This window comes from Cnephaeus nilssonii, assembly GCF_951640355.1.
Source record: "Cnephaeus nilssonii genome assembly, chromosome: 22".
Lineage (NCBI taxonomy): Eukaryota > Metazoa > Chordata > Mammalia > Chiroptera > Vespertilionidae > Cnephaeus > Cnephaeus nilssonii.
The window spans coordinates 8,467,305-8,487,547 of record NC_137093.1 but is presented as its reverse complement, the minus strand read 5'-3'; the positions used below and the strand labels follow the sequence as shown (position 1 = coordinate 8,487,547).

At 57.1% G+C, this 20,243-nt stretch overlaps 1 protein-coding gene across 2 annotated transcripts; it reads right to left on the bottom strand.

Moving 5' to 3' along the window:
- Positions 1-1,751: 1,751 nt before the first annotated feature.
- On the bottom strand, positions 1,752-15,110 carry TBX3 (T-box transcription factor 3). 2 transcript variants are annotated; one of them, XM_079762347.1, is made up of 8 exons: positions 13,396-15,110; positions 11,542-11,809; positions 10,581-10,640; positions 10,162-10,308; positions 8,128-8,204; positions 6,994-7,151; positions 4,923-5,599; positions 1,752-3,159 (listed from the first exon to the last, which is right to left on the bottom strand). In XM_079762347.1, the coding sequence occupies exons 1-8, from the start codon at positions 13,770-13,772 to the stop codon at positions 2,698-2,700; spliced, it is 2,226 nt and encodes a 741-aa protein (XP_079618473.1). In that variant the 5' UTR covers positions 13,773-15,110; the 3' UTR covers positions 1,752-2,697. The 2 variants fall into 2 exon arrangements, with proteins under 2 accessions (XP_079618473.1, XP_079618474.1); XM_079762348.1 differs by lacking the exon at positions 10,581-10,640 and having other exon boundaries at positions 13,396-15,108.
- Positions 15,111-20,243: the final 5,133 nt, after the last annotated feature.

Here is a 20,243-nt window from a genome sequence, read left to right as displayed (position 1 = left end):
TCTAGAGGCTGGAGGGTGACAGGGACTTGGGGCCGGGCTGGCGGGCTCCAGGGAGGGGGAGGGGGGCAGTCAGGCAGGCTCCGGCTGGGCCCTCACGTCATGGCCCTCAGGGCAAGAAAAGCCTGGAGAACTTTCCCGTACATGCGCCCCCCCACCCCCAACACACACAACTCCGAAATGAAGCCGGGGGTGGGAAGGTTAGGAGACCAAAAGACCATTTTTTATTGAATGTTTCAAAGATAAATTGAACTTCAAAAGGCAACTCCTCAAACAGCCCGGAGGCTGGTTGGAGGGGAGACGTGGAGGAGGGTGCCGGCCTCCTGGGCGACTTTCCCCTTGGAGGGGGTCAGATCTGCGCCCTGGAACCGCCCTTGCCGGCGCGGAAAGCTGGCCTCCCCCCTCGCGTGACACCGCCGCGCCTGGCGGAGCTGGCCGCGCTCTGCACGCACGACTGCGGGCCGGGGCCTCGCCGGGGCGCCCTGGGTCAGCCTGGTCCAATCTGAGACCCCAGGGACCGCCAGGGGGACTCGCTGACAACTGGGGGGCGGGGGGGGGGGGGGTCGCCGCCTGGCCAAGACGCGGCTGGCTGCGGAGATTCCGCGAGGCCTTTTTGCACACATTTGGATTTCCCAGATCCAGGGGGAAAGGGAGAGGGAGGCTGAAACGAAAACGGTCGCCGTGCTCCGGCGTCTTTGCGGTCGGATTCGTGTGGGAAACACTGACTTAAGGGAGGGGAGCATTCTTTTCCCATTAAAACCGAAGTATCTGAAATTGCTATTCTATCCAGTTCCAATCAGCCCCCTTCCGTCCCCCGTCCTGCTCCCTAATTTAAAGGAAAAGTAATTTCAGATTTGGAGCGGCCGGCTCCCTTGGCGGAGCAAGGGACTTTTGTTTTTAGCTGTGTAACTTGAGTGACATCTCATTTGGGTTCCGTGGGGGCGGTCTTGATTACTTAAAGGCGAAGGGAAGAGGGCAGAGGGAGGCAGGAGGGGAAGATCCGAGGCCCCTCAAGAAAGCACGGACGGAACCAGGCCCAAAGTCATTTCAATAAAAATTTATTGAAATTTCATGACGTTTTAAAGGGGGAGGGGGGGTTACAGAAAACCAAAGAACTCATCGATTATAACACAAAATATACCTTCATGAGTTTTTGTCTTTAAACCATCTCAGCACCTGACTTTTGAACTGTGAATCCCTCTCTCTGAAGGCACTAATGCAAAAACACCATCAACATTGAAGACAGTAGTCAAAGTCACTTCCTTTGGACGATACCAGAGACTAGCAAACACAAATACAAGAGAAAAATTAGGAAGTCAAGCCACAGCCCCTGCAGCCCCCACCCTGGGGTCCCCCTCCCCCCAAGCAACCTCAGAACCACCAGGTGGGGTGTTACATTTTAAGGAATTTGAGGTGGGACTGGGAAGTGGTATGACCACCTCCCCAATTCTGGGCAAAACAGGCAATAACACTTTTCCTCACACTTGGACATTAGGATTTTTTTTTCTTTTTTCTTTTTTTTGGCGGACAACTGTTTTGAAAGTGTGTTGGTGTTGGTGCAGAAAGTGTTTTTCTAGTTTCAAAAGCAATCCTGTGACCTTGAAATAAAACTGACTACAGGGTAATCCACACAAAACTGGACAGCTGGGATCCTATTTACAGAGCTATGTACAATGTCAATAAATTAAAGTTTAATTTTCCGAGCATTCATATTCCATCTATTTACAAGAGTTATCAAATAATTACATAAATACTTTGCTAATAGTCTCGCTTCTTCTTTATTATCATTTTTTTTAAAACCTTGTTATTGCATATACAGGAAAGAGAAAGAACCGCCCGAGAGTGACAGGCAGGAATCCTGCTCCGGAGCTTAGATAAAATAAACTCATTTTTTTTCGTGTGTCTTCCCCACCCCTTCCCCTTTAAATCCGCCGCCAACGAGAGCTGGGGAAGGGGCGTGGGACCATGTTCTTTCCCCTCTAAAAGCAAGCATTCAAAAGGAAAAACCACAAGTACATCGCTGTGGGACATGCAAGAAGAGGCCTACAGTGGCTCTTAAAACATCACGATATTAAAAAGACACAGATTACCTTGAGAGAGACTAAACCAGGCGGGCAGGGGCTCCCCACCCCCACCCCGAAACAACGCTGCTTAGTCATTTATTGAGAACTGATACGCAAGTCACTAAAAAGTTTTCATCTTTCACAAACAGAATCATGTCAATGTACTCATTTGCCCCCGGTATATATATATTTTAAATTTTATTTGTTTTTGTTTCCACTGGACACGGTGAAGGAAAAAAATATATATATAAATCTGCACTGGGAGAGACACTTTTCAACACCCCCCCATCCCCCCCACCCCGTGGGCCTGGCTACCTTTTCCTTCCCAGGCCCCCAGACCAGCCTCCTGGAGGTGCTCTGGGCAGACCAGCTTGAACTCCCACCCCCGACGGCTCCGTGCCACAGACGTTTCTGAGCCCCGGAACCTGCACCAGGTCCCGGGTACACCCACCACGCCAAGACGACAGGGCTTGTTTCTAGCACATTCTCTCCGGGGAATCCGGCAACCCCATCCCCAGGCAGGACCGCCCCGAGCCGGGCTCACCCCACCGCGCGCCCGGGGGGTGTAGTTTTCATCCCACAAAGTGCACTGCAGACGGGACGGGACTGGAATGAAGAGCCTCTGCCGGGGAGGGGCCTACGGGGAGGCGCTGCGGGACCTGTCGGGCTTGGCCTCCAGGCCGCTGACCAGCCGCTGGATGCTCTGCAGTTCGCTGGTGGCCGCCTCTTTCTCGGGGCCGAGCTTGGGCGACAAGGACACGGAGCTGGAGGAGAGCGTGGAGGAGCGGCTGTTGAGTTCCGAGCCCGAGTCCACGGCCACCGAGGCCGGGCTGGCGGCCAGCGCGGCGGCCTTGGCGTCCAGGGGCCCCGCGGCCGCGGCCATGGACGGCAGCGCGGTGGAGAGCAGGCTGCTGCCGTCGGGGACCGGCACGGGGATGGAGTAGGGGCTGTAGCGCAGGCGCGGGCGCATGGTGTTCAGGTTGAGGAAGGGGTGGCGGTGCACGGAGCTGGAGGCCGCGGCGGAGGAGGCGGCGGCCGCGGCGGCCATGTACGTGTAGGGGTAAGGGAACAGGCTTCCGAAGGGCGACATGGCCAGGCCCTGGGGAGGGAAGAGAGACGCGGGCAGCGAGTCAGCGAGGAGGGGCTGCGCGGCGGGGAGGAGCCAGCCTGGTCCGCTTCCCCACCACCTGGGGAGGTTTCTCTAAGGGGGTTGAAGGGCAGGGGCAGGGGGAGGTGGAGGAGGGGGGAGGCCACTCAGACCTATCTCTCTAGATCTACATCTTAGCTGTGTCACCTGGGCGGAGGTCCTTCCCTCCATGTGCCTCAGCTTTCGCATATAAAAAAGGAACAACAGGGAAATATTAAATAATTCATATACTATCGGGAACTTTGTGGACATTAAATGAGCTAATGCCTTCAATATGCTCCTCGGGGTGCCTGGCCAACAGGACGCATCCACATGCTCAGGGTCAGCTGTTGCACCTGTCAAGTGGGGCTGTGGTCAGTCTACCCCCCCCCCCCCCCGCCATGGTGGCTGAGTCTGAACCGGAGGGCATACAGTATTCCGCATAATTATTCCTCATTCTTGGTCCCCTCCCGAACCCTTCCACTCCAACCCTAGAAGTTTCAAAACAAAACAGCACACACCAAAAAACAAACTAACAGGGCAGATCTCAAGCAAAAGGAAACTGGGGAGGGGGAGGAGGGACACAGTGTTTGCTACAAACAGACACAAGAAGCCGCCCGGCCTGATATGCTAGTGTTACAGGCAGAGAAACCGAGGCAGGCCCCAGGGCACAGGAATTCCCGAGCTAGCAAGGGGCAGAAGCAGAGGGTAAATCCAGGGACCTGGCCTGGGCACTTCTGTCCCCCGCCTTGAGGTGCCATTAGTGCTCGTGTGCCCACAGATCCCCTGCGCCCTGGTCTGCAGGAGGGGCCAGCGGAGGAGATGGCAGGAACTGAGAAAGGCCAGAAACCAGCCTTTCTTTCTCAGTCCCTTCCTCCCCTCCTCCCCGCGGAGAGGGCGGCCAGCCCTGCCTCTTGGCTCTGGGAAGGGAGACGAATGTGCTCAGACAAAACACAAGGCCAGGGCGTGCAGAACGCCTCCCGGAACCTTTCCACCAGTTCAGAGTGTTTCCGAGCGGCCAAGCCTTCCCCGGGCCACCCCGGGCCCCAGCACAGCTGTCCGCACCACACGGAGGCTGCCAGGCTGCCCCTCAACCCCGACATTTCCCACGTGTGCGCACACCATTAACCCTTTGGGGAACAGGCTGGCCTGTCTGGGACGGGAGCGGGGGGGGGGGGGGGGGAAGCTTCAAATGGGAGCAAAGGCTGGGGGGATGAGGGCTTCAGTTCCCATCCCCGGGGAGTCACTTCCGCTCCCCAGGCCTCGGTCTCTCCCTTGTCTGATTCCTCGTCTGACTGCAGCGCTGAAGAAGCTAAAATCACAGACGCTGGGAAAGGCCCTGGAGTCAGGCTGCCTGGGGTAGAGCCTTACTCCACCACCTACCCGCTGTGTGACCTTGGGTAAGTTCCTCAGCCTCTCTGGGCCTCATCTATATAAAGTGGAGGTGATAACCGTACATCCGAAGTCAGAATAGATCAAGTACTCAGAAGAGTACCTGGCACCACATAAGTGCTGTGTGTAGTTATTATTACCACCTACCTACCTACCTACCTACTCTGCTATAAACATCCCTTCACTTAGAAAAAAAATTAAGTATTTTTTGGGGGGGGCAGTGTAAGGTGGTGATGAATCTAGGAGATACACCTTGCACCTAGCAATTATTCTCATTTAAAGCTACTAGACCAGAGGGCTGGGGGAGGGGCTGGGGAGGAGGCAGGAGGACGGAGCATAAATACCTGCGAGGCCAGGACGTGCTGCTGGAGGTGGAAGGGCAGGGTGGCGGCAGACGCCCCCGACAGTCCCTGCGCCGCCGCGGCGGAGGCCATGGCCGTGGAATCCAGGCCCGACACGCCGGTGGAGGCCCCGGACACGGTGGCCAGCAGGGGCCCCATGCCCGCGGCCATGCTGGAGAAAGCGCCCCCCATGGCGAACTGGCTGGGGTGCAGGAAGAGCGGGTGCCCATTGAAGAACTGCTGGCCCGCCAGGCCCGGGGCGAAGCCGAGGCCGGGCAGGGGGCCCTGGCCCAGGTGCGCGGTGGCCGCGTCCGTCTGCACCGTGAGCGGCGCGAAGGCCTCCTTGGCCGGCAGCGCGCGCGCCTCCTCGGCCTTGGACGTGGCGGCGCCCTCGCGGCCCGGGCTCCGGCGCTCCTCGGCGCCCAGGCCGCGGGTGCTGGACGAGATGGTGGCCGGGCTGTGGCGCGAGTCGGGCGACGCCTTGTCCAGCCGCCCGCTGTCCCGGGGCCGGCCGCCGGGCTCGGCCGCGAAGAGGTGCGCCTTGGCCGCGGGGCTGCCCTTGTCGCGGCTCGGCTCCTCCGACGTGGTGGTGGAGATCTTGGCCGCGTCGCAGGCCTCGGGGCCGTGCTCCTCTTTGCTCTCGGCCTCGGCGTCGCTCTCGCCCTCGCTGGGACACAGATCTGCCAAAGGAGGGGACAGAAGCGTGGCGGAAGGGCGTGAGTCTGGGCCCGTGGAAGCCAGCTCCCCAGGATGAAACCTGGCTCAGCCGCTCACTAGCAGGGTAGCACCCGGCAAGCCCCTTAACCTCTCTTGTGCCTCAGTTTTCTCATCTGCAAAATGGGAGTGGTGACACTCCGTCACTTGAGTGGAAAGATTCAATAAGCTGATAACGAAGATAGACCAGGCCCTCCCCCCATAGACACCTCTCTCAAATGGTAAAGGGTTTTACTATTTTTTTCAGGCAGGGATTGAGCTCCTTCGGCGGTCAGACTACCTAGACTTGCCTTTCAATTGCAAATTTCCTTTTTTTAAATAAAAAAGGAACTCACACTAAAACTCAGTGTGGGAACACCGTCTAGCCACCATCCGGGTCTTTGTTTAGGGACTGATCAGGGCCTTCCACAAATTTGTGAATTCTTTGGGAAGGATTTGTTTGGAGAGAACCCTGGCATCTGGATTGGTGGGGGCAGAAACGAACTCCCCCACACACTCAATGGAGCCTCCAATTGCCCCGTCCCTGCAGACAGAGATGGGTGCGGGGCAGCCCCCTCCCTGCCCCCAGACAATCATAGAGGTTCCTTTTGCTTTCACCACACCCTCGGTGGGTGTCCTACCAGAAAAAGAAAAAGAAAAAAAAGGCCAAGGGATCTTATGTTATGTTTAAAGCTTAAATGGATTGAGGACATAAAGGACTTCCATTTGATGAAACGGAAAAACAGGTCTCTTCCCGTTGCCAGAGCGTGTGTGTGTCTTTCCAGATAAATAGTTCTTTGCTCTTTAAACACAGGAAACGGACTGGGGATTTGAACCATCTTGTCCCCTCCCAACCCCTCCCCTCCCTCCGGGACTCACACCCCCAGAGGTCCATCCCCTCTCACAGGTTGTGGCTCTACCACTGGATGTGTTCTAGGTCCTCTTCCCTTTCCAGGTGGCGGAGAATCCCTGGCCTCCCTCCCCCACCCACCCCCAGGCCAACACCTTTGACTTTTGAGTTCAGAGATGGCAGAAAGTCAGTAGTTGTTTGGAGACGGTGTGTGTGTGTGTGGGGGGGGGAGCGGAGGGGGACTTTCCAGGCATGTTTTCTAAGCTGCCCCCACCAAGAGGGAGTATACAGACACCACCCTCCTCACAGCCAAACTGAGGTTGGGGGAAGGGGTTCTGCGCACTCCTTATACAGCTCAGGGAGGTGGACGCACCTGGCACCCGTCTGCAGCGCTGGCTCCTGTTTAGGGACTTCTAGGAAGGTCTGCAGATTTCGAGGGGCAAGCTCCCGGGTGGGTGCCCCAGCCCCCAACTCTCCCAGGCCTCCACGGCCTGGAGTCGCGAAATCACCCAGGTGCCCAGGCTGGCTTACCTTTGAGGTTGGAGGTCCCCACAGTGGACACAGCCGGGGAGGAGGACTGGGCGAAGCAGCTGAAGGCCGCCTGCTCGCTGGAGGACTCGTCAGAGGTGCCGTTGTCCTTCTTGTGTCGGTCCTCGTACACCCTCATGGACTGGAGGGTGAGCTGTTTTCTGCGCAAGCCCACACCCAGCGTGAGACCAGAACGTCCATCCCCGCTCTCCCCCCTCCCCCCGGAGGCGCACACCTCACCCCCGGCCACCTGCCTGCCCGGGGACAGCCACCCGGACCCACACACTGTTCTTGACCCTCTCACTGGCTGAAGGCGGTGGCCCCAGGGTGTCGGGTGGAAGCAGGCTTAAGGTGCACGCACTCAAGACCAGGGTTTCGTTAGGGAACGGGCCAGGGTGTGGGCTGTGACTTGGTTTGAAAACAAAAAGCCGACAAACTCCCCACTGGTGGCTAAGATGGGAGGAAGTGGTTATTTCACGCTGCACTTATCTGTGACCCGTTCCTATTAATTGGAGTCGGAGTGGGGGGTGGGGGGAACCTACTTAGACGTTAGAAATTACTTTTTAGCGCCTGCCCCTCCCTCAGGGCTGGTAGGTTAAAAATCTGGGTTAATTTTCTGGATTTTAGAAATTCTTTGAACGCGGGTGGGGGAGGGGAGAGTTCCTTTCATAGACTCTCCAGCTGTCTGCTTGATGCGAAGTGATCCCTGTACCCGCAAAGGGGGGAGCCCCAGATTGCTCCAGGGGCCTCAGTTCTGTCTGATGGTATTTGCAAGAATTCCAAAGCATTTTGTGAATGGCTTAGTTCTTTCCTGGGACCGGTCCAGGAGTAACTTCAATTAATTAGGAATTAAGAGCATCTGTATATAACTGATTATCCCTGTCCCTTTTCTCCCGGAGAGAACCATGGCGTGGCCTGGTGTCCTTTAAGGTGACGTGTAGGTGGTAGAAGAAATAGTGTACAGACATCAGCAAGCACGTGGCAGAGGGGAGTTCATGACCACCTTCCCCCTCCCTCCCCTAATATGAGGGCCTGCACCCCACAGTTGAGAGGCCTGCACCCCACCGTTGAGACTTGGGACCTAGCGATGTGATTCTTTCGAAATTATCTGAGAAAGAAGTAGTTGTCTCAGCTCACCTTTTCTCTCTCCTGCCATTCCCAGTGTCCCGGAATCCTTTTGCGAAAGGGTTGTTGTCTATTTTTAACTGGGTTATCTAGAGGAGGACACACAAGCAAGAAAGACACGTTGGCCTCGTTTTCTAGAATGTTCTGAGTGTTTCCCTCAACTTAGCAGTTTACTAGAAGTCTGACCGCCAACAGGAGCGGTCGCTGGGATGTGCTCGGTTAAAGAGCAAGGGAGAGAGAGGGGTTACAGGCAGGTGTGGAGGGGCCTGAGGTGAAATCCCAGGGGACTCTCCCACGGCGTGCCTCTCCCATAGGGGGCCAAACCAGGACTCCAAGCTGAAATGACCCCGCCTGGGAGGTGCCTCCTCCTTTTCTCTGAGCAGCCGACAGCTTGGGCTTAGAAATGGAAAAGTTGTCAGAATTGTCAAAAGGGACAACCTGTAGACTTGAAAGGTATGCTTTCATTTTCCTTTTTTTTTTTTAATACCATGCAATTCATCATCAGATACACTGTGGCACATTTCTTAGCCCCGCACATACCACACACACACACAAACACACACCATACACTCCAACCTTTTTCTGTGAATCTAATACGATGATTTAGGGGGTTTTGCTACCCTTATGCCAGAGAGGGCTTGATTTCTTTTTTTCCTGGGTGGGGCGGGTGCTTGAGGAGTTAAAATATTGACAATTGCAGATTTAAAAGGACTGAGTGGCCACTGGAAACATTTGTTTTCATTTTACATGCTTCTGCCACGGCCATTAGGTAGGGAAGGCCCGTGGTCTCTTTGTCTGATCAAAAAATTGCTACAATTGATTATTACAGTAACAAGGTAAGATTCCCGGGCTCTGGGGCTAGACGGGGCGTGCACTCTGTGGGGTGAGGGGAAATGCCCTCGTATGTCCTCTTCCAAATCCCTTCTCTTTGGGGGATAATAATGTGCCTAGAGGTCCTTGGAGGGGGCAAAAGGCCCCCTGGCTGGATCCTTGTCCTTGGAATAAATGCTGGTGCGCTTAGACGTGCAGGGACAGGAGGCCACGATACCTTAGTCCCCAGACTAAGGCTCCACACCTGAAACAGCCGGCCCCAGAGGAACCCCCTAGAGGGACAGTGAATTCAAAATGCAGGGTGTTGTCCCCGGAGCGGCACTCTCCCTGGGACCGGGATTCAGAAGTTGAAGAGCAAGGGTCCTCAACGTCCCCTCCCTCTCCCCAATAACTGCCGGCTAAAAGTGTCTCTGTGCTCCGTGCCCATGACCTTCAGGCCACCATAACTGTACAGACCAGGTGCTGCCCGCTGTTCCATTTGGGGACACTCCTAATCCCCGGCCTCAGGCCCCGGGAGGGAGGGGAAAAAAACAGAAAACAAACTTCCAACCAAGTGGTGGCTTTGGTCACCTCCTCTCCAAAGCTTCAGACAACTCAATTAGTATGACCCTGTGATCAGAGTAAGTTTTTCCAAACACACACACACACGCACACACGCACACACGACACACCATAAAAAACACAGCAGCATAGAAGGTAATAAAAACCAGACCAGCCCCTCGCGGATTTCTGGCTAAGAAAGAGAAGCGGCTCCACTGGGATTCTTCTCCCAGGATCCCCCATGGCTTCTGCCTTAAATCCTTGGGAACCGGATTTCTGGATCCTTCTTCCCGAAGGGGGAAGAGGATAAACCTCGGAACAAACAGGAGAAAGCCCTGGGGTCAAGGGTGGGGGTGGGGGTGGGGCGGGTGGCATCAGACGCTGGTCCCTGGGAGCTGCTGCTCCCGGACAGAGTTAGTTTGGCGTTTTTTGTCACTCCGCCTTGGATCCTAGCTGGCCAAGTGGTTGTTTTTGTTGTGGCTGTTGCTTTCTTTTCTTTTTCTTCGGCCTCTGCAGTGTTCCCATTCCCCTGCCCCACTCCCCAACGCTCCACGGACAGTCCAAGGGCAGAAGAAAATGCAAGACCCCCATCCCAATTCTCACCCTCACCCAAAGCAGCTTAGAGGGCAGGAGCGGCCTCACCTTGAAGGCCCCCCCAAAAGCGTCTTTGATTACCTTGTCATTCTGGTATGCTGTCACAGCGATGAACTCGGTTTCGGGGAACAAATACGTCCGAAATGTACTATATGGAAGCTTCAGGATGTCATTGGCTCTCACGATATGAAACCGGGGCTGGTATTTGTGCATGGAGTTGAGTATAGTCTGCAGGGGCAGGCGGAGGAGAGAGACACAGCAAAAAAGGGTGCTGAGCGGGACAAACAGGATTCCCCCCGGGCCCCTGTCAGGCTAACAGCTACCCCACCGGAGGGCACCACGCCTGCACCGAGCCCCCCTCCAGGGAGCACACCTCCTTGGGCACTTGTCACTCCACAAAGGTGATCTTCTGGAGAATCCAAATCGCTCGTCAGCTTCCACAGGGTTCCCCCCCCACCCTCACCATCTCAGGTTCATTCGAACCTTGAACCCTAGCCTACCTGAGTACCAAAACTATAATTCCCCTGCCACGTTGCGTGATCGCTTGGGAAGGCCAAAGTCTTAAAAGATAGAAAAAAACATGCATTTTAATTTACAAAATGATTCAGTCCTTTAAGCGTCCACTAATTGACGAGCCCAATCCACTTAGGGCCCAGAGCGGCTGAACTCCACAGAGGAATATTTATGCCCTAATCAAATCAAGGGCTTCAAATGCAATTCCTGCCGCTGAAGAAATCTCCGCGCCCTCCTCGCCTTCCCGGGCCTAATCTTTCTGCTTATTGCTCGCTTATCACTGTTTATTTTTGTTGAAATGTTGGGGAGGGTAGGGGCCCGGGGCAAAAGGTCCTTTGCTAGACTTTTACAAGCAGCCCACGTCTTCTGGACGTTTCTAAGTATGCTCCCAACCAAATATATATACTCCCCAACACCACACACACACACACACACACACACAATTTTGATTCCGGAGGTCAGTCTCATTTCTAGTAAAACCTGACTTTCACCCAAGCCCAATTCTTTCCGAGTAAAATTAGAAAGAAAAAAAAAGTCTTTCCCAAAATGCAATCACACCCTTTCACAACCTTCTGGAAGACTCGAACTTTCACACTCTCCCAAGAAATACTACGGCCGATTTCAAAAGAGAAGAAGGATGGTCTGCAAACCTTGATGGACACATCGCTTTTTAAAACCGAGATTCTAACGATTGGCTTTGAACTTCCACGGCCAGGGCAGGCGTTTCCCAAGCCCCACAAGTGCCCCAGAACGGGAGGCCGGGCCTTCCGTTCTCCGAAGAGAAACACACTCTCCTGCGGATCCAACAAGTGCCCTAGGCTTTGGCCCCAGAGAGGGAGAGAGAAGCCTGGGCAGAAACTCACGGTTTTACATGGCCAGGGGGGAGCCCGGCCTTGGCTAGAGCAGAGAGAGAACTTTTTTTTACGGGAGAGGAGCGATGAAACTTACAAATCCATGCTTGTCCGAAATGTTGTTGGTGAGTTTCAGTTTGTGGAAAGTGACAACTTTGGACATCCACTGCTCCCCGGTAGCCGGGCTGTCCGGGTGAATGTACATTCTCTTTGGCATTTCAGGGTCAGCCTTACCCGCCACCATCCACCGAGAATTGTGAAATTTGTATCGACAGTCATCGGCAGCGATAATGTCCATCAACAAAATATATTTGGCTTTTTTATCCAGCCCAGAACACCTCACTTTAAAGGGGGGGAACATTCGCCTGCAATAGGAGAGGTGGGAAAAGAAAGAAACATAAGTCACCTGGAATCTTGGGTTTGATTCTCTATTTACCCTAAAATATTTAAATCAAATTTAAAAACGCCTGGGCGAGCTTATGTTTCAGAGCGGAGCGGCTGTTTTCCGCAGCAGCAGGAGTATCAGAGTTTCATTTATCTTTTAAATGTCTCAAGATTCAAAACAAGTTTGAGTGGTAGCATTCCATGTCTCTACAGGGTCTCCTCATTTCTTTATATGTTTTCCTGTCTGTGTGACTTCACGGGCTCATGCCCCTGCCTCTTCCCGGTCTAGCGCTACACCGCGCTCGGGGTAGGGTTTTAAAAGTGCGGTCAGCTAAAGCCGGAATTTTTCGCCGCTCGTCCAGGAGAAAATGCTTCACTTATCAAGGAAACGAACGTCCAGTTTCTCCCGAAGCCGCCCCGCTTCCGAGCAGCAATCCCGCTGCTGGCGAAAAATGAAACTGGACTTGGGCGCGTTCTACAGCCGAATTTTGTCGCTTGGGGTGAAACTCCCAGGCCTCAGAACCAGCCCGCCCGGGCGGCGCTCACCACATTCCCTCACTGCAGAGGCCAGTCCCCAACTGCCAGCCTGGGCCACCCAACCGCTCGCCGCGTGTTCCCCAGAAGTGCTGGGGTTCTAGCCTCACGACTTAGAAGGAAGCACTTCTCTGGGAAACTGGCTACATGTCTCCTGGGGGTGGAGGGGTTTTGTCCCCAACTTTGGCCTCATGTAACCTGGACAGACAGAAAGCTGAAGACACCCTGAGCAGCATTTTATTTCTATTCTTTCAACTTGATGCCTTGATCGACTTCAAGGCCATAAAAAAAAAAAATCAGCGATTTTCAAGCAAGGGCCTCTGTGTAAAATCAGGGTTGAGAATATTTGCACACAAAACAGAAGCATGTGAATAGATCTTCCCACTGGCTCCTTGAGTCTGCAACCACAATCTTAATGATCCCCGAATCGCCCGCTGGACGCTCCCTTGGATGAGGGACACGTGAAGCGGCGAGGACAAACAAACCCAGCTGCCCTGGGACTCCTCTCTGACGGGCAGCCACGGGCTCAGGCCCCCTCCGCCCCGGGTCCCGGAGGCCGGTCTGGTGGACAGAAAAGAGCCAGGGAAGCTGGTGTCAGGCCTCTTGCTCGCACACAAAAGAAAGGGGCTTTAGGTTTTTCTCTCTGAGCACAAAATGAAGCAGACAAAAAACCCCACAACATCAACAAAGCCCGAAGGAGGTTCCAGAAAGGTTTGAACAGGGAGACTGGATGCGGTGGGGTGCGTTTCTTTCTTCCTGCAGAGAAGTCTGGGCTCTCCCTAAAACTCTATCCCGGGGGGAACCCAGGCTGCAGAGTTAGGCAGGGAACGCCAGCGCCCGGCTGACACCCAGGTAAGCTGAACTTGCCTGCCACGGGGCAGGCCCGGGCGTCTGTGCCCGGCTCCAGGGGCACCCAAGTTTTCCTGCAAGCCACAGGGACTGACAGACCCGCTGTTCCGGGAGGAGAAAGAGAGAGAGAGAAAGGGAGAAAAGACCCTCCGAGAGTTTGGGGAGGCGCCCTCCGCTCGCTTACCTTCCCGACTTGGTGATGACCATCTCGGTGCCCCGTTTGTGGAACTGATCCCAAAGTTCTTTGGCCTCGAGGTGCACCTTGGGGTCGTCCTCCACCTCTTCCTCGGGCTCCATGGTCTTCAGAGGCCTCAGATGCGCCTGGGGCCCCAGGGACGAGAAAGGGATGCCGGTCTCGGCCGCCCCCACCAATTGATCCATGATCGGCTTGGCCAGCGCGCCGGGCAGCGAGAGCGCCGCGGCGCCGTTGGGAGGCAGAGTCAGCGCGGGGAAGAAAGGCGGCTGGTGGCCCAGCACCGCGCTCATGGCGAAGTCCGGCGCCCGGTGAGGTAGGAACGGATGGTAGGCCATGCTTGTCCCAGGGATGACCGGATCTCTCATGGAGAGCGTCCTCCACTCCGGGCGGGGCGCTGGGCTTCAGCGGGGACAAGTCCGCAGCTGCTGTTTTGTTTTGATTAACAGCAGAACATAGTTTGTTGTGTTTTTTTTTAAAAAAAAATAGGCAAAAAAGAAGAAAAAATCCGCAACAAAAGCACCTCGAAGAGAGGGTGTTCAGTGTCTTAGTGTCTTTGGGGGAGGAGAACGCCGCTTTTAAAGGGGGCAAGGCGAGCGATCGGGAGACATGGTCGCGGGGTGACTGTCCTTGCGTCTCCCGTGTTTAAAAAGCCGCCCCTGCAAGTCGGCTCCGGAGGCGGAGAGGGGCGAGCAGGCTGACGACTGGCGCCTGAGCCCCGCTGCTCAGCTCCAACGGGACCCTCAGCCCTGGGTCCCAGGCACCGCGCGCCCCCAGCCCCCCAGTTCTTTGTTGCAAACGCGAGCGGTTCTCCTCGGAGACTTTTTACCTTTTCTTCTCCTTCTTCGTCCCCCGCCCTCCTATCTCTTTTCCTCTCCCTTCCTCGCAGGAGGCGCCTGCAGCGGCGCTGGACCCGCTGGAACCGCCGGCGAGACAGCGGAAAAAGTCTCTCTCCTTAAAAAAAAAAAAAAAAAAATCTCTGATTTAAGCCCTCTCCTAGCAGCGCTATCAAAACTTGAACTGCACGCTGGCTTCCGTCCGCCTCCTCCTCCTCCTTCCTCCGCTCCGAGCCTCCTCCGGAGGGTGTCCGGGTTTCAATCCGAATCTGGCCGTGCTCTGCTCCCGCGCCTGCCGTCTTCCGTGTCCTAAAACGTGAGCGAATTCGCTTCCTAAATCTGCGTCCAGACGCACAGGGTAGGGGAGTATTGGAGGGAGGGGGGGGGGGCGAGGAAAAAAGGAGGGAGAGCGAAAGAGAGAAAGAGAGGGACGGAGCGGGAGAGGGAGTGCGAGGAGAGGGAGGGAGCGAGCCAGCCGGCGAGAGCTCCTCGCCACCCTCCACCGCCTCTAGAATTCCCCGGGCGTCTGCTCGGCGGCTCTAGAAGGTCGGGCTCTGCTCTGGGCTGCGGGGAGCCGGGGGCCTCTTGATTGGCTCTTTGACGCTTTCGGACCAATTGTGTGGCTGCATAGGCGTGGTTTTCACAGGTCGAGTGCTGGGAGGGATAGAGCCGAGTTATAAAAAGAAGGTGTCGGAAACTGTAACGTCGCTGCGCCGCTTCGGTACTACTGCCCGTCCCGTGAATATGTCAACATGATCAGAGGGAGGGCGGGCGCCACTGGGGAGCGCGCGCACTGAGTCGCCTCTAGGTGGCTTATCGGAGAGATCGCCGCAGCCCAGAGCTCGCTCGCCTGTTTCTTGCTCAGCCCAAGTCTGAAATGCCTCAGTCATCCAGCCGGGGATCCAGGGAGGAGGCTGGGCCGGGGAGGAAGGGGAGGGAGGAGGGAGCGAGCGAGCCGGGCCGGGAAGGCGGAGAGAACACGCCGGGCGCCGGGCAGGGGCGCTCGCCTCTCGCGCGCTCGGCTCGCCTCTCCGCCGCCGCGGCTGTTTCTCTCTCTCTCCCGCTTACCCCCTCCGACTAACCGGCCCCAGGCGAGCCAGGCGGACGGCAGAGCCTCCTGCGAGCTGCCGTTCGGCCGCTGGGCGCCACAAAAGCCGGCTGCAGCCGCGGGGAGGCGAGCGCCCAGACTCCAGGCTTGCGCGCTCTCCAACCCCACGTGGAGCCAAGCTCCGCCCGGCCGCCGCGCCAGGGCTCCCGAGCTCGGGTGTCTCCGTGCCGGTCTCCCCTGCATCTGGGATCGAAGACTCACGAGCACTCGGATGCAGCCAGATCGCGGCACACGCGTGCGCGGGCTCCCTCTTCACGGTACCCTACCCGAACCCGGGTGCGGCGACCCAAACACCCTGGGCACATCTGTACGCGAGCACGCGCCGGCACACCGGGACCGGGCCCCCCGCAGAAAACACGTACACGCAAACACGTACACAGCCTGCGCCGCGGGCCCTGTCTGCGCTCACCCGGGGAGGCGCCTGGGGTTTTGTGAATGGCATTCAGCAGCCCCTCTAGATTCGGCCTTCGGCCTGGATTCGGGCTCCTCGTGTTCCACCGGAACGCGTGTGTGAGTGTAGCGGGGAGAGTGGAGACCTGGGCCCCGGGAGCGCGGCGCCGGGCCAGGTTCAGGGCCTGTCGGAGGCCGGCTGGCAGCGGAGCTGGGGGTCAGGGGCGGGCGGGGGAGGGGCGCCAGCCCGTATCTTCTCCAGGCATCGCACTTATCTCTGGGTGCCTCCGTTCTTCCTCCACCAGGGACTTATCTCGCCAGTAGTCAGGGGTGAATTTGTAAAACAAACCGTGAAACGCCCCCACCCCAGAGGCTAGAGAATGGTTCCAGTTCAGGGACGGTGGGGGCGTGCAGGGGAGGAAGGCAACCGACCTTACATCCCCAACTTGTCACCGAATTGACAACTGTGACCAACTGTGACCGCAGGCCCCTGCCGGGGCAGAGGATTCCCTAAGCGACATTCCTCGCCTCTGGGGGTGCCGTGAGGTGCCTCCCCCCCCCCCCCCCGCTTGGAGGGAAGTCTAGGGACACTGTTGTTTTACTCTTCCCGAGTGAGGAAGGGAGCAGAGAAAGGGCTGGTTTCAGGGCCTATGGGGGTCAGACATGCGCGTGTTTCTGAGTGGACACCACCGTCCTCTTTTCCATTTTGCCCTGTGTACCCCCTAACCCCCCCATCTCCAGACTCCCCAAGTGGGAGCAAGTGGAGGGGGAAACGCAGTTCCTCTGTGGGCCACCCGCGCCAAGTCGGGCGGCACTTGGGGGCAGGAGCTTCTCCAGCCTGGCCTTTCTGATGCGCATGGTTAGGAGCGCTTGGCGCCGGCCGGGAGAGTTCCCTCAAGTCACAGAGAGGATGGAGTGGGTCTGCGCACTCGGTCTGGCTCGCCATCTCATCACCCCTTCCTTTTCCTTTCCATCTGTCGTTCTCTGGCGTCCTTTCCGTCCCTCTCTGCTCGGCGGTAGAGAAGACCGGTCCGGAGAAAAGAAAAGAGGCAGTGGGCCCAGGGTGTTGACTTGCCACGACCCCTCCGGCGTCCCTAGCGGCTAGGCCGCCCCTGCCTGCACTAACCACTGAGGTCACTGCAGGCTTTGTGACCCCACCCCCGCCGTGTTGCTCGCCACCAGAGGGGGGGGGGCAGCTTCCCAGCGCATTCAGGAGCCGCCCCAACCCCCGAGAACGGGTTTTGCCTGCACCCGCGCTCCGAGTAGGAAAAAAAAAAAGTAATCCTGCAGCCACGCTGTGACTGTGGGGTGCAGAGGCAGCGGGGGGAGACATGCCCCTGGTCCCCGGAGACAGTCCGGCTTCCCCTCTGCTTCGGACGTGGGAGGGGAGCTCGCTGATTTCACTTGTAAATATCTCGACGGGCCTTTGGCCCCAACGCGGACCTCACGTCATTTCTGCCCCTCACTCGGCCCCTCCCCCAATGGCCTGCTTTCGCCCCAGCTCTAACTTAACCCTGGGGTCACCCCCGTTGCCTCGCCTGACCCCCCCCCCACTCCTACTCTAGCGCGCGAGGAAGGTGGGGGGTGGGGGGACGAGGAAGAAAGTTTGTGGGGTTCTGAATCGAAAATGTCGACATCTTGCTAATGGTCTGCAAACTTCCGCCAATTATGACTGACCTCCCAGACTCGCCCCGGGAGGCTCGTATTCTGCAGGGCGGCCTCGGCGACTCGGGATCAAACGCGGGAAGGTGCGAACTCCTCTTTGTCTCTCGGGGCCGCCGCGCCCCCCTCCCGGTGGGTGATAAACCGGCTCTGGCGCCGGCCGTGCGCTGGTGATTAATTTGCAAACAAACAAAAGCGGCCTGGTGGCCGCCGCACTCGAGTTAAACGGGGGCCAGCGCGGCCGGAGGACCGGTGCCAGGCCTGGCCGCCAGGGGAACCCACAGGCTGGCGCCCTGCAGCCCGGGTTTAGGCTCCAGGCGCGGGCCCTACACGGACGGACCTTCCCCCCCCCACCCCCTCTTTTCCCCTCCTTCCCTCTATCTTCTCTCTCTCCTCGCCTCCTTGCTCCACAAAGGACACGCGGGCAACGTGGACTGAGCCAGCCCTCCGCAGAGTCTGCGAAGTGGCGCCTTTAGGGCAGGAGAAGGGGGGCCAAGTGTGGGTCCGAGAGGACCCGAGGAGCGGTGGGTGTCCTCCAAATACTCCCCCGCCTTTCGCAAGAAGGATCTTCACTTCCTCGTAGGCCTGATTTTCAGTGACAACAGTAACCCCTACCTATCTGCTCGTGCCCGCGGCGTGTGGGGCGCAGGAATAGTGTGGAGTGCAGATGCTAACACGGGGGAGAGGCAGGGAAGTCTCAGGACAGGCGTGGTCTGAACACACGCGTGCCATCAACGCCACGACTCTCAGCCCAGGCCTGGGAGGGCCGGGGACGCGCCTGCCGGGTCCACCTTCCCCTTCTGCCTCCAACTGCAGAGGGGACAGGCCGACCCTTTTGTGACCGAGGGGTGTTTATCTTGAAGTTGACCAAAAAGGGGGGGGCGGAGAGGGACGGGGTGGTGGGTAGGCGGGGTCGTTTACTTTGGCAAGTTTGCTGTAAATATTCCCTTCGGCGTGTGTGAGGTCTGGCGCGGGACGATGACACGCTTGTTCCCTCCTCAACGTCCAGCCCTGTTCGCCGCGCAGCGTTCCCCAGCCCGAGGGGAGCTGCAGCGGGAGCTCCGGGGGCAGACGGGCGCCCGCGTGGCTGCAGGGCTCGGAGGCCTGATGGCGAGGGTGCCTGCGGGCCGGTCACTGCGTAAACTTTGGCTGAGAAGGGGCTTTCTGGCTGGGGGGGCGGGGGAGCCGCCGGGCGCCTGGGATCCTGGCTCCTGGGATAGTGAAACACGTGGAGACTGACCAGGGCGCCCTCCCGTTCCCCCGGGTGCTCCGTTTACCACGGGGGGCGGGGGGAGGGCGCGGTTTTCTCTCACCAAGGACCCCAGGGGAGCAGCCCCATTGGGGAGCACCTATCACAGCCAGCACCCCGTCCCCACACAAGCAATGCTGTGCTCCCCCAAACCCCGACTCTCCCACACACGGTTCTCAATCCAGTGGAGGACTTCTGTGCTTGTCCTTCACCCCCCACCCCACCCCCACCCCCACCCCCACCCCAGCTGGCTCAAGAGCTTAGCTCCTTCCAACTCGGGAGGCTCAGGGGTCAGGGTCTTTGAACAAGGGTCAGCTTCCCTGTCTTTCCTCCACCCAGAGCCTCCTGGTTGGACCAGACAGGGTGCCCACCTTTTGTTCTCTCTCTCTCTCTCTCTCTCTCTCTCTCTCTCTCTCTCTCTCTCCTCTCTCTTCTCTCCCTCCCTCCTTTCAGGATTCTATGGCTGTACATCTGTGACCTTTCTTCCTCTTCCACTTTCTCTTCTCTCCCTCCCACCTATCTTGTTCTTGGTTTCTAGTTCTCCTTGTCTGCCTCTGTCCCCCAGCCTTTAACTTCCCTCCCCCGCCCCCTCCCATTTTCCCTTCACTTTCTTTTCTAGTCTTCCTCGCTCTCCTCTCCCTTGCTCTTTTCTCTGGCGTCCTTGTCCCCTCTGAAGCTCCCCTCCTGCCTTTCTGTGTTTCTAAATGGCCCCTGTCGTCCCCCGCCTCGCCCTCCCTCATCTTTTCCAGTTACCATGACAGGCTGGAGACGACTCTTCACCGGGGTTTGAGCAAACACCTTCCGCTGACGCCCTCGGCCAGCACGATAAGGTGTCCTAACACATAGACAAGGGTGGGGCCCCTTTGTCTAGGTTGTAAGTGTCACCTTCTCCATTTGGTATCCCCAAAGTCACCCTTTTCCCCAGAGCTGGCTCTCACCTCAGTCCCAATGTTCTGATCTCTCTCTCTCTCCTCTCTCTCTCTCTCTCTCTCATCTCCCTCTCCTTCCCAAGGCAAGAGTTCAGAGGGAGGGAGGGCATGTTGGGGCCTTGCTCCTACCCTCCTTCTTGCCCCAGCAGCACAGGGCTTTCCTGTAAGACATTTCCCTGCCCCCTGACAGCCCTCTAAATTATTGATCAGGGCAATTCAGTGCAAGAGCCTGAAACGCGTGGGAGAGAGAAAATTGTCCAAGTTGTCTAGCTCGGGGAGGCAGTATTTTTAGTTCAGAGGCTCACTTAGGCGCCAGTTGGTTTCTGCTGTTTCTAGAGCATCCTTCCTTATACACTTAATCCACGCTTATCAAACCTCCTTTACATACAAACAGGCTTTCGGCAGAGGCCAAATGAAAAGATTTCGCCCTCTGCATTATTCTTATTAGCACCTACCTTTCATCAAAGCTGATCGCCCCCCAAAAGGGCAAATGTGTACACGGCTAGTGATTTAGATAAGTTGGGAGGGAAGCGGGCGGACAGGGTGGAGGAAGTGTGTGTGTGTGTGTGTGTGTGTGTCTGGCGGGAGTGCCTTCTACATCTGCGAGGGGTTTTTTCCTCTTTCTCTCCCGCTCAGGAAAGGGATCTAATTGTGGTTTCCTAATT

Coding starts and splice junctions, on each gene's coding strand:
- TBX3 (XM_079762347.1), bottom strand. CDS start 13,772: ATGAGAGATCCGGTCATCCCTGGGACAAGCATGGCCTACCATCCGTTC. Junction 5,600..6,993: donor GGGGACCTCCAACCTCAAAG/GTAAGCCAGCCT, acceptor CTCCTTTGGCAG/ATCTGTGTCCCAGCGAGGGC. Junction 3,160..4,922: donor AGCACGTCCTGGCCTCGCAG/GTATTTATGCTC, acceptor TTCCCTCCCCAG/GGCCTGGCCATGTCGCCCTT.